This window comes from Rhamphochromis longiceps, linkage group LG1 (assembly GCF_057381845.1).
Source record: "Rhamphochromis longiceps isolate RC_006_pf linkage group LG1, R_longiceps_female_GT1.1, whole genome shotgun sequence".
In the NCBI taxonomy this organism is placed as follows: domain Eukaryota; kingdom Metazoa; phylum Chordata; class Actinopteri; order Cichliformes; family Cichlidae; genus Rhamphochromis; species Rhamphochromis longiceps.
The window spans coordinates 20,813,713-20,829,665 of record NC_140557.1 but is presented as its reverse complement, the minus strand read 5'-3'; the positions used below and the strand labels follow the sequence as shown (position 1 = coordinate 20,829,665).

General features: G+C 40.2%; 2 protein-coding genes across 5 annotated transcripts in view; both read right to left on the bottom strand.

The window, feature by feature from the left end:
* Positions 1–82: 82 nt before the first annotated feature.
* Positions 83–4,499, bottom strand: LOC146678663 (uncharacterized). Its single transcript, XM_085402196.1, has 2 exons — positions 4,417–4,499; positions 83–3,908 (listed from the first exon to the last, which is right to left on the bottom strand). The coding sequence occupies exon 2, from the start codon at positions 1,187–1,189 to the stop codon at positions 539–541; it is 651 nt and encodes a 216-aa protein (XP_085258322.1). The 5' UTR covers positions 1,190–3,908; positions 4,417–4,499; the 3' UTR covers positions 83–538.
* A 40-nt stretch (positions 4,500–4,539) lies between these two features.
* The window catches only part of mical2a (microtubule associated monooxygenase, calponin and LIM domain containing 2a), a 37,182-nt gene continuing 25,768 nt past the window's right edge, over positions 4,540–15,953 (bottom strand). For 2 of the 4 annotated variants that reach the window (XM_085402156.1, XM_085402165.1), the window contains exons 10-22: positions 15,424–15,550; positions 15,242–15,332; positions 14,384–14,531; positions 12,395–12,594; positions 11,787–11,890; positions 11,599–11,664; positions 11,380–11,514; positions 10,941–11,045; positions 9,480–9,734; positions 7,874–7,981; positions 6,752–6,932; positions 6,575–6,660; positions 4,540–6,497 (exon numbers count right to left, since the gene is read on the bottom strand). In XM_085402156.1, the coding sequence (XP_085258282.1) occupies positions 6,099–6,497; positions 6,575–6,660; positions 6,752–6,932; positions 7,874–7,981; positions 9,480–9,734; positions 10,941–11,045; positions 11,380–11,514; positions 11,599–11,664; positions 11,787–11,890; positions 12,395–12,594; positions 14,384–14,531; positions 15,242–15,332; positions 15,424–15,550 (2,005 nt within the window). In that variant the 3' untranslated portion in view covers positions 4,540–6,098. The remainder of the gene's footprint in view (positions 6,498–6,574; positions 6,661–6,751; positions 6,933–7,873; positions 7,982–9,479; positions 9,735–10,940; positions 11,046–11,379; positions 11,515–11,598; positions 11,665–11,786; positions 11,891–12,394; positions 12,595–14,383; positions 14,532–15,241; positions 15,333–15,423; positions 15,551–15,953) is intronic. The other 2 variants (XM_085402170.1, XM_085402172.1) reach the window with 2 other exon arrangements.

The following is a 15,953-nucleotide window of genomic DNA, read 5'->3' as shown; positions in this document are numbered from 1 at the left end:
TATATATATATATACGATTCTGCCCCCTCTCCCCTCTCTCCTCCACGGTCTCACTGAACTCTGTCACACACACACACACACACTCTGACTCACTCACTGGCCTGCACCAGTTACCAGTCACTTTGTGGAGCATTGGACTGCCATTACCTCATAAGACTCTGTTGTTACACTATCTCTTACCGTACATTACTAAATCTCCATTTGCACTATTTGCCTATTTGCACTACTCTGCCTGGTTTACACCCAATGTCATTTACCCATTATATTGTATATTGTATAGCTTTCTTGTTATATGTAAAATTGTATTGTATTTATTTAAATTTTTACTTTTTAATTATTTTACCTGCATTTTTTAATCACTCTTATATTTAAATGTTCATTTGCTATTTTATCTAGGGATTGAGAGTAACGTAGTTTCTATTCTCTGTATGTCCTGTACATGTGGCAGAATTGACAATAAAGTTGACTTTGACTTTGATAAAACAAAAAAACACCCAGCACGCCCCTGCGGGCGGTTTATCCTTCAAGCTCGGGTCCTCTACCAGAGGCCTGGGAGCTTGAGGGTCCTGCGCAGTATCTTAGCTGTTCCCAGGACTGCGCTCTTCTGGACAGAGATCTCCGATGTTGTTCCCGGGATCTGCTGGAGCCACTCGCCTAGCTTGGGAGTCACCGCACCTAGTGCTCCGATTACCACGGGGACCACCGTTACCTTCACCCTCCACATCCTCTCGAGCTCTTCTCTGAGCCCTTGGTATTTCTCCAGCTTCTCGTGTTCCTTCTTCCTGATATTGCTGTCATTCGGAACCGCTACATCGATCACTACGGCCGTCTTCTTCTGTTTGTCTACCACCACTATGTCCGGTTGGTTAGCCACCACCATTTTGTCCGTCTGTATCTGGAAGTCCCACAGGATCTTAGCTCGGTCATTCTCCACCACCCTTGGGGGCATCTCCCATTTTGACCTCGGGACTTCCAGGTTATACTCGGCACAGATGTTCCTGTACACTATGCCGGCCACTTGGTTATGGCGTTCCATGTATGCCTTGCCTGCTAGCATCTTGCACCCTGCTGTTATGTGCTGGATTGTCTCTGGGGCATCTTTACACAGCCTGCACCTGGGGTCTTGCCTGGAGTGATAGACCCCAGCCTCTATGGATCTTGTGCTCAGAGCTTGTTCTTGTGCTGCCATGATTAGTGCCTCTGTGCTGTCTTTCAGTCCAGCCACTGGTAGGATTTCTGGATATCAGCCACCTCCTCTATCTGCCGGTGGTACATACCGTGCAGGGGCCTGTCCTTCCATGATGGTTCCTCGTCTATATATATATATATATACATATATATATATATATATATATATATATATATATATATATATATAATGAATGTTCTTCCTCTACACACCCCCCCCCCCCAATTTTTTGCACATGTCGAGGAGCGTGTCAGGCTACATTTCACTGTGTGTTATACTTGTATAACTATGCATGTGACAAATAAAGAACCTTGAACCTTGTTCTTTTTAAAGTGAACATTTTTTGGCTTCACTGCTGTGTATTTTTTAAATGACACGGTCTTCATCTGAAAAGATGAACACACTTTTTAAAGCCAAGGACTTTTTAGTTCACTTATCTACTTTTTGCAAGCATCTTTTTTTCATTTTTCGCTGAGCAGTCAATGGCAGCTTAACCTCTGAGACCTACAGTTTTCAGAGGCATGAGAGAGCACTTTGCTTTCGAGATTGATTAATGAAGAGACAGAATGTATTGTGTACATCAAAAACCAGATGTAATTCAAGTTATTCAAGAAAGGCAGAGGTTAGTACAAAAAAAAAATTCTACATTTCTGAGAATATTTATGAATATTCACTGAAATGCAACAGGCTTCTTTAAAGGTGACATGCTATGCTCATTTCCAGCACCCTCCTTTGAATTATGTCTACCGGTGGTTCTTTGCAAACACGATTCACAGTTCATTATGTGTTTTACACTGGATCTTGGCTGCCCATTGCAAACAGAAGGTGTGAACAGCAGGTGGCTGAGGCTGCTGTGCTCACAGACAGAGATGAGTTAATAAACATATTTATGATATTAGATACAGAGGCAGTGGTGGACTTGTTTAATATGAGCATTGTGTGAGTGCTCAGAAGCTATATGACAAAAAATAAGGAACGGTGTAATAGGTCAGACTTAATTTTGCCATGTATATATATATTTATAGCAGCTTTAATTGCTTTATTTTTAGTTTGTTTAATGTTCTTTTGTTGGACTGAAAAGATAATGCCTGATATTAGAAGTCGTGCTGTCAGAATCACTCTGGCCCATTATGACATGGATACAGGATGTCTGGCACCAGGATGTAGCACATTCATGTCCTGTGGGTTGTAGAATGGCTCCTCTTTGGATCCTGCTTGCTCTTGTGCATCCTGCAGCACAGTCTGATTAGTATTTGGGAAATTTGGAGGCACTACGTATTTGACTGGCTTGCAACAAAGTTTAGGTGGCTGATGTGAGTCTAGGGACCCAAAGTTTCCCAGCAAAACAAAGTGTACACCATACTGACTGTATGTGACCATCAAGGTAGAAAAACATTCATCATATCAAAAGTTAGCAGTCACTACTGTGTATTTACTCTGCAATAGAACCTGCAATAAAACTTGAAGTCCCTTTTTAGTGATGAGTGGATGAGGTGATGGCTTTCTTCTGTGGCGACTTCTTCAAGTCAAAGAAAACAGACTTTTAAAAAGAAATCTGCACATGCCCGGCTGTTCTTTATAGTCTGCAAGTTCAACTGATTCTGAGTAGAGAAAAACTAAGAAATATCTAAGAGATCTTTGTACACTTTTATGCATGCATGAAAAAGCTGGGAACAAGAAAGAAAAATAGCATTAATTTAACAGCCGTTTTTTCAGCGTATAGTGTTGTGTTTGTCATATCGGCACTAATAAATCAAAGAAAAGAAGTCTGCTTCTAAATCTCATGAACTGAACAAGAGAATCTCTCTTTAACAGGCATTACCGTGTACTGACAATAATAAGAAAATGTGCCTCATCCATCATTATCATCCTAAAACAAGCTTTTAGAGGCCGACCAGCAAAGAGACATGTAAAGGGAAAGATATCACTTATTGAGAAAATTTGTTAGTTTGTTGCCTGAGACTTAAGGTGTTGACCTCAAAGGGATTTAAAAAAAATTCTTATTCTTTACTAAACACACAAACCAAAATTACTGATGAGACTAATATGCATGACTCTGGCTCATCCACCATGGTGGATTAGAACGTCAGTTGCTTATCTGTGCCTATACCACAGTAGGACTAGGAGTAAGGGATATGATTATTATTAGTTAAATGAACAACATTTCTCTCAAACGTTAAATACGTTGGTTTGAAAACAGATCGTAGTTCTTTGCCCCTGTTGTCAGATCATCATGGAAAGGCTTCGAGAATAATGCCTTTATTACCAGTCTGATGTGATGCCATCTGGAGCTGGAGGTTTTTGAAGCCTCACCTTCCGGCCGCCACTGCCAAATTTTAGGTGTAGCTCTCATGGACTCATTCTACAGTAACTGCATAAACACATGAGTCAGCTGTGTGCTTTTCCCTTTCTTCCACAGAGGAGGAATCACGGTCACAGTTTGGATGCTTGTGTTGCTTGCACTTCAGGTATGTCGCGCAAGTGGTGGATAACGTAGCATTGAGCTGCCCATCTCCAGCGGAGACGGGAAGAACAGGCTGAAGAGGTCTTCCCAGAGTACTTCTCTTTAAATCCTCACTCACATTTTTTTTTTTTAAATCAAATACATCTTTTGATTTAATTGATACTCATTCAAGTGACAACTCTTGCCGGTCTGGAGCTGGAAGGGATATTTTTCACACTCCCCAACTCCTGTAAGGAGACGCTGATGGAAGCTCGCCTTTAAAATACAACATCAGCTCAATGAAACATAATTCCAAAAAAAGGGTGCACTGTTAAATGTTGACTTTAGAAACATGTAATCTCACCTCAAGGTTCAATATGTACAGAAGCTATTCTGGAGCAACAAAAGCAACACTTTTCCCCCTCATGTTTAGATTAAATTTGAGTTGGAAATGTTACTCTTCACCTTGAAAGCAGTAGTTTATTTGAACGACTAAGGTATCCATGAGAAGAAGAAGAAAACACTCCAAAAAAGACTAAGACCTTGTGGTGAGATCGGAATAAAAAAAAGTTACATGAACTTATTTGCCCTTTGCTTCTTTGCAGAGGTCTCAAACCATGCTGAATTAGTACTAGTTCATTCCCAAAACTGTTGATTAGTCCTGACCTTAGCTTAGCTTAAACTTAGTGTCACTTCAAAGAAAATATTATTTCAGCACTAAAACCGCTGATATGTGATATCAGCATCTACAGCCTCACATTGATGCAACCATGCAGGTGATCACCTTTAAAAAGTCATTTCTCCTAACCACCCGATTGTCTCACAGGCTTCATAAAAGGCGTCCGCTGAATGAGAGGAAAAGAGAAGCACGAACTGATAAAAAAAAAATGACAACATGAAGGCAAATAAACACAGCACAGTGCACAAAGATAGAAAATGTTTATGAAAACGATGCACAATACTGACATTCAGAGTTAATGCTGGCACCGTTGTGCATGTTACAGTTTGCTCGACCGTCAACTTGCTAAACAGAAGCAAGTCCAGTTAGTTTGCTTGAAAACTGTTCTTTGGTATTAAAAAAACAAAACAAAACATGTTTTCCACCTGCACAGCACGGAAAATAAGATCACACGATTCTGTAATTTAACACAAACTATAAGGCAGCAGAGAGCAAAACACAAACATAGTGTCATCAAACGCTCACGATAATGCCAGACGATTTTCAAATCCTTAAAAATTACTCTAAAGTGCTTCACGAGCATCAATAGATTGTCTAAATAGGAAGCAACTATGTGGCTTCTAGTCAGAGAGGTTTACAGTTGATTGTCCGACATCGTGCTTTCAGATTACAGCAAGAGCGGCAAGCACATTCAAACGCATCACAGCGTGCTCACCGCTTCTATTGTCTACAGCAAAACGGAAAATCTCTCCGTTCCGGTGGAGCCACCCTGTGCTGCTGACCCTGTGTTTCCTGTTTTTCCTCAGTTAGACCACATATTAACCTGTTCGGTTATTTTAAATTTAATTGCGGCTATAATTTTCCCACATTTCTATATATTTTGTTCTGAGTGAACAGAAGATGGCAGCAAAGTTGAACTAAATACCTAAAAGTATTTAGGACAGTCCATAGTGTCAAATATCCTTTGGTGTTATCCAAAAAAAAAATAAAAAAAATAGTTGTTGAGAGTAAACAGAGAGTTTGTTTTATAAAGTGATAGTAAAAAAACCTGCTTACATGACTGTTAAAAGACATGCCTGCATACATATTAAAATGTCTTTAGTACATATGCATAGTCAAATGAAAGCCTGCCTTGCAGTCACTGTTAATATGAGAACAGGCTTTTGTCAAATGTGACAAATGTGTCTGCTGCTACATTGATATGGCAGTTCTCAAAGTTAAAGTGCATCAAGTTAGTCAGTCATAATCCCAGTTAACTGCAGGGCCAGTTTCACGAGTAAGTTTGTAAAAAGTTAGCCTAATAGGCTCCAATGTTCTGATCATGGCTTGTTTGATTTACTTGCCTATTTACTCTTTAACCTATGTGTCCAATATATTATAACAGTTCATTTCATTTCATTTTTTCATTTATTTATTCATTTTCAGGCACAACAAATACCTATATTGAACATAAAATACACAAAACAAAAAACACTCACTCATCAAACCCACTGCAAAATTATTTGGTGCAGTTTTCCTTGCTTGACAAACTACCCCAAAGTAAACTACTAAAAGTAAACCAAAATTCTTTTTGCATAAGTAGCCTACAGTGTGTCTTCTTTGGCTAGTGCACACCCAGCACACCCACACATCTAACATCTACCTACAGTGTCATCATAAAAAGTAAGTAAACATCAGGAAGGTGCTTGTGCACATGTACAAAATGATAACAGGTTGAGGACGCTGCAACTAATGAACTCCTCGGCCTCTGGTTTAATGTTGAGGGTTAAATTTTTGCAGCTGAAAGTCTAGATTATCCTCTGCCTGATATGTTCCTGCAGCCAAAGCAGTAAAGGCTCTAAAGAGCTCGGCCCATCAGGCACAGCCTCTGTGTACATCTGCAGCAGTACTTCTTGTAAAACAAACAGCAGTGGCAAGCTCATGCTCAGTAGCTCATACAGCAACGTGTAGTCCTGTGCGTTGTCTCTCAGGTGGCCGGTAAAGGCCCGTGCTGCATGACACGCACGCTGGGACAGATACCGGGGGGCGTTGCACACAGCACGAGTCACACTCAGAGGCCAGCTCAGCTGTTTCCTCATGAACGAGCTGAAGGTACCTGCTGCGGGTTCACTCTGCAGGTCTGCCGGACTGCTGGAGGGGGTGATATCTTCATCAGTAGGACGGTGCTCCTGAATGCTATCACGATTCTAAGAAGGAGGTGATGGGAGGAGAAGTTAGACACCTTGCATCCATCATTGTCAGAGGAAGGTGGATAAATACGCACAGGTCTCACTGAGGGTAGAGAGAAAGTCCTCCGTATGCTCGTCCCATTGTTCCGCTGATCAAAATGCAGTTTGCAGTAGAGTTTCCCTGTAAGATCAAAGTGAAGGTCAAGATGAGCCATTTCAGTTATTCTGTGCCATGTAGGTAATATGTGGCTACGCCATTTGGAGAAGCATACCCTCTTCAGAGTGGAAAGCATGCGCTCCCTGTCGAAGAACAGAGCTGCAGGTCGAACAGCGGAAACACTCCCTGTGGAAGTAAAGCCCCTCGGTGCAGATCCTCTCCACCATATAAACACGCTTCTGACACGAGTGACACTTGTCACCCGACGGGGGAAACGCCCTTCGTACTGAGCCGCCCTGGGAAAACAGCAAAATCATACAAGTGAATTTTAGATCTGTCACTATAACTGACACACTGAGGCTGAGTCTCAGCTTCCTTTTCAATGATCCTGCCCTTATGTACTTACTTACTCATGTGTACCCACTGGTTGTAAAACACAAATACTTGATTATAATTACCTACCAGGAGTTGTTCCTTTATACTCTACTAGTGTAACTCTTGCTATAATATCTGGCTGTTATAACGGCATCCAATTTACATATTTTTCTCTCTGGCCTGCAGCGCTCCTTTTCCACCTCCAGCAGTTTCTTCCCAAGCTACAATGAAATACGTAAATGGATTAATCCTGTACCTTTCAGTAGAAAAGTCGGAAAAGGTAGCGTCAACACACAACAGTGACTGTGCAGATGACCAATTTTAGCTTTTCCGTTGTTTACGTTCCCTTATGCTAATTTGGATTGTAAAGTTGGGGCTGTTCTGACTTTCTAAACTGGACTTCCAACTTCCAACTATAAATGGTGCACACCATATTAACACTACAGGCCAGGAGTAAAACACATAAACTGGATATTTGGGGGGGTTGAAATGGGCTTTTTAAGTTGGAGACAGCTTTTTGGGGAAGGGTGGAGCAGAGAAACCCTAAGAGTGAAACCACAAGAGTACACACTTCTGTCCTCTGAGGACTGCCAGTAATTAAAAGTAAAGGGCAGAAACAGCAGTTCAAGCAAAGCTCTCATGCAAAGCACATGACAATAATAGAAATCTGAGGTTAAAGTACTTCTTTTTTTCTATTGAAACAAAGAATAAACACACCAGAAAACTAATGAACGATGGAGAGCACTGCAAACATGCCACAACTGTGTCCTAAAACACGTGCAAATGAGGACACTTTGAGGGGCAGGGCGCACAGAGGCACACAGGATAGTGTGGGATCACACATCAAGCTGGAGATATTCACCTTAAGTACATCAGAACCGTTTCCTGGGAACAACCCGCTAAGGTGGATGGCTTTTTCCTTTATACTCTTTGCATGAAACTCTCTAACCTGTTGTGTCTGAGCTTTTTTCTGCAGGATGGCAAAAGAAAAGTCATCAGTTCATCCAACAACCCTTTTTGTGTGCGCAGGCAAAATTAGGCAGACTAATAAATGCTTAATAAGCACTGCGCACGTAAGTGATGACAGACCTTTCTATCGTCTTCTCAACGAGAAGCAGGATTCGACAGCTAAGTGTCTATTGTCAAGAGGAGAACAAAGACGTCGCAGTTTGAAAAGCCGCCCTATTATATTAATTTCACACCTGAGTTGATGTAATTACTCAAACTGTATGGGAACAGAAAACCGGGATAGTCACACAGTCCTGGCAGAGAAATGAGAGACTAGTATATGAGTTCAACCAAAGTCATGAATGAAAAGGACAATTACTCATTTTCAGATTAGACTAAAATAATGATGTAATTTATCTCAACATTAATAACACAGGCGTGGGTAAAATATCTGAAGCCAGCAGCTTAAAGGAACATTTTCACATAGCGGCTGACCTATATTTGAAAATACACATGTCCAAAGCAGTCAGATTGGACATTAAACAGTCTCTAATCAGTCAGTTCCATAGTGTAAAGTCTGTATGATGTCTGAACAAGAGGCGACACTTAAACCAATCAACATGTAAATAAGGAAAACGTCACACAGTTTCTGTGGCTGATTCTCTTGACATTAGTCAGAGTTTATGTGTTGAAATAGCGTCATTGTTTTTACAATCTCAAAATCAGAGGCGCGTCAGTGGACCATTCATGTCAGTCTAGAGCTGGATCCAGGGGGTTAGCTTAGCTTAGCATAAACAGTGGAATGAGGAAAAAACATCTCGTGAATTCATATCCTGTTTATTTATTTATATCGCGCCAATTCACATCAGTCGGCTGGAGAATCTCACATTATTGGAGAAAATCCCAACAATCAAGCAACTCCTCTATGAGCAAGCACTTTGCAACAGTGGGAACAAAAACCTCCCACAGAACAGCTGTAAGTTCTAATATCTTCCTGACTCTTGCTAAAGAAATAAATCAGAGATTGTGTCTGTTGGCAGTCCAACAAAAAAACAAACTAAGTTGCGTGTTTCTACCCCTGCGCTCACTGTTTATGCTAAGCTAAGTTAGCGATCTTCTGACTCCAGTCATGGACAGATTTGAGAGTGGTAATAATTTGATAGCTAGTTAGCAACAGTCTGATAGCTCTAAAAAAATAAATAAATATGGATTTCAAAACTTTTGTAAGGGATCATAAAAAAGACTAAATTAAAGGCCAAAAACTTCCAACAACGCTAAATATAGCGTTAAATATGTAAGACTACTCTTGCAAATTTTTGTCAGGCTGGATAATAAAGGGGCTGACTTCACCATCAGACTGCATATTACACGAGCCTAAATGTATAATCAGAAAATGATATATAATCAACATTCACTCCTTGTTGAGAAACGCAACAATCACAGTGATTTAGAAAGAGGACAGAATGAAAAAACAGACAGAAAACAGGAGTTAAAGAAATAAAAGAAGAGGCACTGTTCACCTCAGAGATGTGTTCGTCCACCTCCTTGAGACGATGGAGGACTCTTGTCATGAAATGGACTGCTGACTGACAGGAGGAAGGAGAAACAGGGGGCTCTGCACCCTCCAGCTGAGGCTTCGTCTCAGCATGCGCTAGATCGACATGTCTGAGCTTTACTACAGAAAATGGATGTGGGGGCTGAAGCTGGGGTTTGGGCAGAGTCTTTGGAGGCAGGCGGACTAACTGTTGTGCTGCTTTTCTGATACTGACTCCAAACTGAAAGGGACAATGAACATGTGAGCTCTTATAACTCGTCACTAAGCAAACAAACAACGAATCCTTTGTTTTTGTGTGCATCCACTCAGAGATCAGATACTGTAAAAAGCCATACGGATGGTTTCAACCCATTAACTAAAAATAATCAGCCATTTTAAAGCACAGCACAAGTTTTCACATTGATTTCCTGCCCCCTTGGCAGACATTAGTCATGCTAGCACAGTATGAAAATCAGCCCGCATAGGTAATATATCAATATGGGCCTGTTTGCTTTATGTTTTCCCAGAGTTATGTAACCATCTCGTGGTCATGCATGTGTAAGAAGAACCTGTTTTTAAAGAAGATTTATTTGGGGGATGCTCAAGAATTGGAAAACCAGCCTGACATCTGAGACTGCAAGTCAGCAACCGAAGACTCAACGTGAATGAAAGAATTTATGACATTGCTGACTGTTGCTTTTTGCTGGTTTTCCAACAGCTCAGCTAATGAATGCAATGCTTTGACTTCAGCAGTGGCTGAATAGGACACAATGGTTTTTTTTTTATCTCATTGGCTACGACTATTCGCAAACATAATAAGCAGCCATCTTGGAATGTAAGTAAATGTATGTGAAATTCCAAAAAATGTTCAAGTGACTTTAAAATTTTAAGTTTTTCTATCAAAGAGTTCTTGTTTGTCCACAAACTGCTTCATCCTGAGCCTGTTCAGTGACTATCTGTAATACAGGCGTGGATCTTATATTCATATAATGTGTGATTCTGAATATTTAAACATATATCAAATGTGAAAATTAAATAAAGCTTGAATTTAAAGCTAACTGCAAAGTAAGCATTGTTTACTTGATTTAAGTAACAAACAGATGTCTAATTGTGTATTTTAAATTTTGAGATTTCAGTTTTGTGCCAGCTTCACTGAGTGTGCGTGTGCAACATGTGATTGCAGTCAAGCATGAAGGCATTTAGCTGGTTTATGGAGTAAAATTAGGGACCGTGTCAGTCAGACCCAAAGAAAGCAAAACCACAAGTATGGCCTTTTAAAGATCCCCAAAAACCTCTGTTTTGGAAGAATTCTGCTAGAGCCTTATACAATAGTGGCATCTGTTACTAAAATCCACTACATGAAGTACATATATGCTGTAATTTTATAGGTTTTAAACACTTTTTTCAGATGCATTTGGTTTGTCTAATTTGTGCAGTTCTGGACTACCTGTGTCACAGGAGAAGGTTTGGGTGGGACCGGAGGTCTGAGTTTAACGGGCAGACCGTCAGTGAGGTCGAGAGTACGGAGGAATGAGGACTCCTCCAAGTCTGACTGTGATTTTGCAGAGGGTTAGTAAAAAGAACAGAAACAGAAACATATGAGTAGATTAAATACCAGCAGCAAAATCAGACAAGAGAAGATTTTGAGGCACTAGCAAAAAGGAAAGTTTTGTCAGATTAAAACCACAAGCCACTGTGAATCGAGCTCATAACTGGGGAAATTTAAATCATATTTATGATCCATGAAATAAAAAGAAAAATTCTATGGCGATTTTACCATTTCTGGACTGTTGTTTAGATAAATGTAGTGCATACAGTACTTAGTACTCAGGAAATAAAATAAAATCTACATACCATTGCGAGACATATTGGTGTATAGTTTCTACCTGTGTTTTGCGGATGGTGTAGTTCGGTTTATTTTCAAACTTGGCCAACAACTGCGTAGCCATAGAGCGCACTTTATTTTCCTTTGGATCCGGCCTGTCTCGAACTGTGGAGCCATTACTGGCCAAGTTAGTGGCCTAAAGAGAGACAGACAAAACTTACTGCATAAAAAAACCTGCAAAATGATCAACTATGCACTTGCAAAGTATATGCTAACAAACCTCCTCCAAATAGAACTTCCGCCTTCTTTTGTAAATGGGGTCTGTACCGTCTAGCTTCTTCTCTTCCTAAAAACAAAGAGCAAGGAAAAAAATCGGAATATGTGACAGTCATGATTAATCAATAACAAGTGGGAATAAAGCAAACCGAAGGAACAAACAGAAAAACTTGCACTTCTGCGCAGAGTTACCTTTGGCACCCGTTTCCTGGTCAGTGCAAAATTGAGCACATTATTATTACTTTTGACTTCCTTCGACGGATAATCTTCATTGTTTTCATCCACTCCTCTGGAACCTGCAGAATAACACATGACTGCATTAACAGCTTCACATTTTTCAACCGTGAACAGCCAGTAACGTCACATTATTGTGAAATTCCCTTACAGATCACAGAATATGTAAGAGTGGTTTGGGAGAAAAGAGGACACCCCCTTTCATTTCCCTGAAACAGTGAAGCTGAAGTAAGAAGTTGGGGGTTAAATATTCCAAAAGAGTTAAGGCAGAAATTTTAAAAGCACTTCTGTTGAGACAGACAGCTGTATGCTGTTGAGAATCTCAGACTTGTGCAACCTCGCAGTGCTGGTGCAGATACACATTCCTCTCATACCATTACACTTGATTAACAGGATGGAACAACATGCGAATTTTTTCACAGAAAATCCAAAGAAATGTAAGACCTTCAACACCGATGGAATTTGGTGTAAAAGATAAGGAATAAAAACAAAACAGAGGGAGAAATATTACGAATACCAGGCTTCAGTGGCTATAACTAACAACACAGAATAATAGAGCAGGGCACCTGATGCAGGTAGAGGCGTTCCGCGGAAGAGCTCGTAGAACTTGGACAGGTAGTTGATCATCTTGGTTTTATCCAGCTCCTCCTCTTTACTCAGCTCCTTCGCAGATGTGAATGGACGAATCCCAAATTCCCGCTCACTGATGTCAAATGCCAGCTGGAGGTTTGCAACGTGGTCCTTGTCGTTTAATGAGTCAAAATCTCTGATGGAGGCAAAAACAGTCACACTGAGTATTAAATAGTATAAATATATTATGTGTTTTTATTGTAATTTAACACAAGTGGTCAGAGTTTTTTGACTGTTTTGCTTTTGTCTGGTACTGGTTTACAATTTCCCAAATCACTCCTCAACAAACACATAAAAACTTGTTTTTAAAATATGGGTATTACGTTGACTTACAGTCAGTGGCCACTTCATTAGGTACATCTGTTTAACTGCTTGGTAATCAAGATAGGCAGCCAATCACACGACTAAATTTAGACACAGCCAAAATGACCTGATGAAGTTCTAACTAGGAATCATATTATGGACACAAGATGATTTAAGTGACTTTAAATGTGGGATGATCTGAGTAATTTAGAAACCGTTTTGGGATTTTCCCAAAAAAAACCATCTCTATGGTTTACAGAGAATGGCCTGAAAAGAGAAAATTTGTGAAAATAACTTGTTGACACTGGAGGAAAATGGTCAGAATACTGATCTGAGCTAACAGAAGGCCAACAGTAACTCAAAATAAGCACTTGTTATAACAAAGGTATGCAGAAGAGCATCCCTGAATGCACATGAAGCAGATGACCACAATAGGTGCTTACTCCTGTCATCTAAGAACAGGAAACTGAGGCTCCAACTCACATGGGCTCACCAAAATATTATTATATTATTTAAGATGCACTGCGGACATGTGTGGTGTGTAAGTGACATTCTTTAAGGGAACTGTACATTTCATGTGACTGACAATGACTACATGTGCAAAGGAATGACGTCACTCAGAAACACATTTTTATTTCCAACACAGCCAAAGAACCGCTTTCCTCAAATGCAGGAGAAAATAGCAGCCAGTAGCCTCTAATGGGGGAAACGGCATCTTTATGTCGTCACCTAAGTGGACAGTGTGCAGACGACTTCAGAAGTAATGAAGTAATGTAAAGACAAGAGTGGTAACCTAGCAGCAGAGCACACAAACTCTGGCATTATTCGCTAAGTGCTCAGGCTCACTTTTTTCTGCCTTTCTCTTCTGTGAACCTGCTCTGTCTGCTGTCTGCTCTGCTGACAGTCATGCATATGGAAAAGAGGAAAGGGGAAAAATGCCAGTGGTTCCTGGAAACTTACAGGACCAGATGAAATTGTGGTGGCATGTGGCAAGGTATGAAGGCACTAATTAAGGGGTTAGAGGATAAAATTAGAGTTACTAAATCCATGCTGTGAGAAGCAGTCTGATCTGAAACGTGGCAAAGAATGAAAGTATGGCTTTTGTTCTTTGTTCTTGATTAGCTGTTTTTCTCCACAGCTCTGAATCAATAGAGAGAAAAACTTGGGTTTTTTTTAGAATTAAATACAAGTCAATAGTAATTCTGTTGGACACACATTGCTATGGGTACTGGAGCAGCTAGTATTTATTTAATTTGGCTTGACATGTATGAAATTTACACAGCTGCACACTCCTGTGAGCACCCAGCTAGTTCGGGAACAGCTGTGCATGAAGTATTTTTTACCCATCTATCAGCACAAGTTTTAAGGAGGTAGAGAGCAGATCAGATAAACACACATATAGATCAGTGCCCTTCATTGCATACCAAGCATATTTAGCATTCCATTTTAAGATGTGAATTTCCTCACAACTAGTTGTTTTTGAAGAGCTCATGGAGTTCATCTTCTCAGGAAAACAGATAACGCTCATGTGAATACATGCATGCTACGACTATGTTAACGCAACTGGTTTGGGATCAGTTTGTGGCTCTGCAGGTTGATATTATCTGACAGTTGATACGTACATCAGCTGAGGGTTGAATCTGTGGATGAGGGCACAGAGGGCGATACCATTTTTCCAAGAAGACGCCAGGTCTGTGATTATCACATTCCTGTAGCCCTCCGTCTGCTTCTGGCACCAAGTGAGAAGCCTCGCTGGTCTGACCTCTGAGTCTGCCACAGAAGCACAAAAAAGACGATTTTTTAAAATGATCAAATTCTTAAAAAGCAGTGAAAAGAAGGCAGGCTGTGTTAGAAGAAAGTTTCGGTGGTTATGATGTCAGATATGATGTCACGACGACAAACCAACAAATAGTGTGCTGTTACATAAAGTGGCAAGAAGATGTTTAGAGTGGGTGCTGGGGTTTGTACACAAACCTGTAGAAACAAGTACGTGCTTGCTCATAAGAGCGAAGGACTGACTAAAGTGGCTTTACTCAAACACACAGAGTAGCGCGAGAATAATCAGACTAAACAGAATATAACAGAATTCTGGCACCAATGTTTACTTTTCGCTTCGGGTTTCAAAATTTTGTCATTGATTTTTTTTTTAAATGTTTAAACGCAGGGTTGTTTTATGGACGTGACACTGAGTTTTGTTGATATTGGAGAGGGATGTATGTGTGTTTGACTGTTTCTTTCATAGTTTCCTCTCTTCAATGAACCCACATGTAAAAACAAACCTCATATCGTGACTTATTCCCTAAACTGAAGTTAATTCTGGCGACTTACTACTTCTGTTAGAAGGGAAGGAACTGAATGGGGGAGATTTAGGCTACAATGATTGCATTAGGAGCCTTTGAAAGGAGAAGAAACCCTATTAGTTATAGTATTAGTGAATAACCGGAGATGACTCAGTGGCATTCAATTCCTTTAACCCTTACCACGTCTGGAGAGATTGACAGGCCGTCGTATGGTAGCGGCACGCTCGAGAGAGCAGGGGTTAAGCTGTCCGCTAATGTACAAATGACGCACCTGAAACAGAAAGGCAAAGAAAAAGCTGTTGGAACTGAGATATTAGTATTAGTATTTAAATGATCCATTGACAGATTTGCTGACATCTCACCTGGTGAGGCCTGATGCAGGTAGAGTTGAGGTTGGGGTATCGAGTTGCTGGGTCTAGGGTGTACTGCTCAAAGTTTTTGGCAATGTTTTCAGGGGTTGTCTGTGGTAGTAGTCGGTAAATGCTCTCCCTGTACCAAGACAAGAGGCATTACTGCATCACTTTAATGCCAGTGTGTCAAACCTAAGGCCCGGGGGCAAGGATCAGTCCCCTTCAAGAAGGCCAACGGGACAGTTTTGGAAAATGTGAAGGAGGATATAAACTTTTAACTGTATTTTCATAGTTTTATAGCTTTTCCTGCTGATAAAGACTGAAGTAAGTAAGTAATAGATAAACATTTAAATAACAACATTTTTCACTTGGTTCAAAAATAATTAACAGAAATATTCCATTTTATAATTACAGGAAACTCAACACAATGAGCTAGCAGAGTTTTTTTCTGTAATGTTACACACAAATGAATAAATAAATAAATGAATAAATAAATAACAATAATGCATTTTTTTCTTACAATTAAAAAGATTTATTATTAT

Bases quoted from the DNA above. Each gene is read 5' to 3' on its own strand.
- LOC146678663 (XM_085402196.1), bottom strand. From the start codon at position 1,189: ATGGCAGCACAAGAACAAGCTCTGAGCACAAGATCCATAGAGGCTGGG.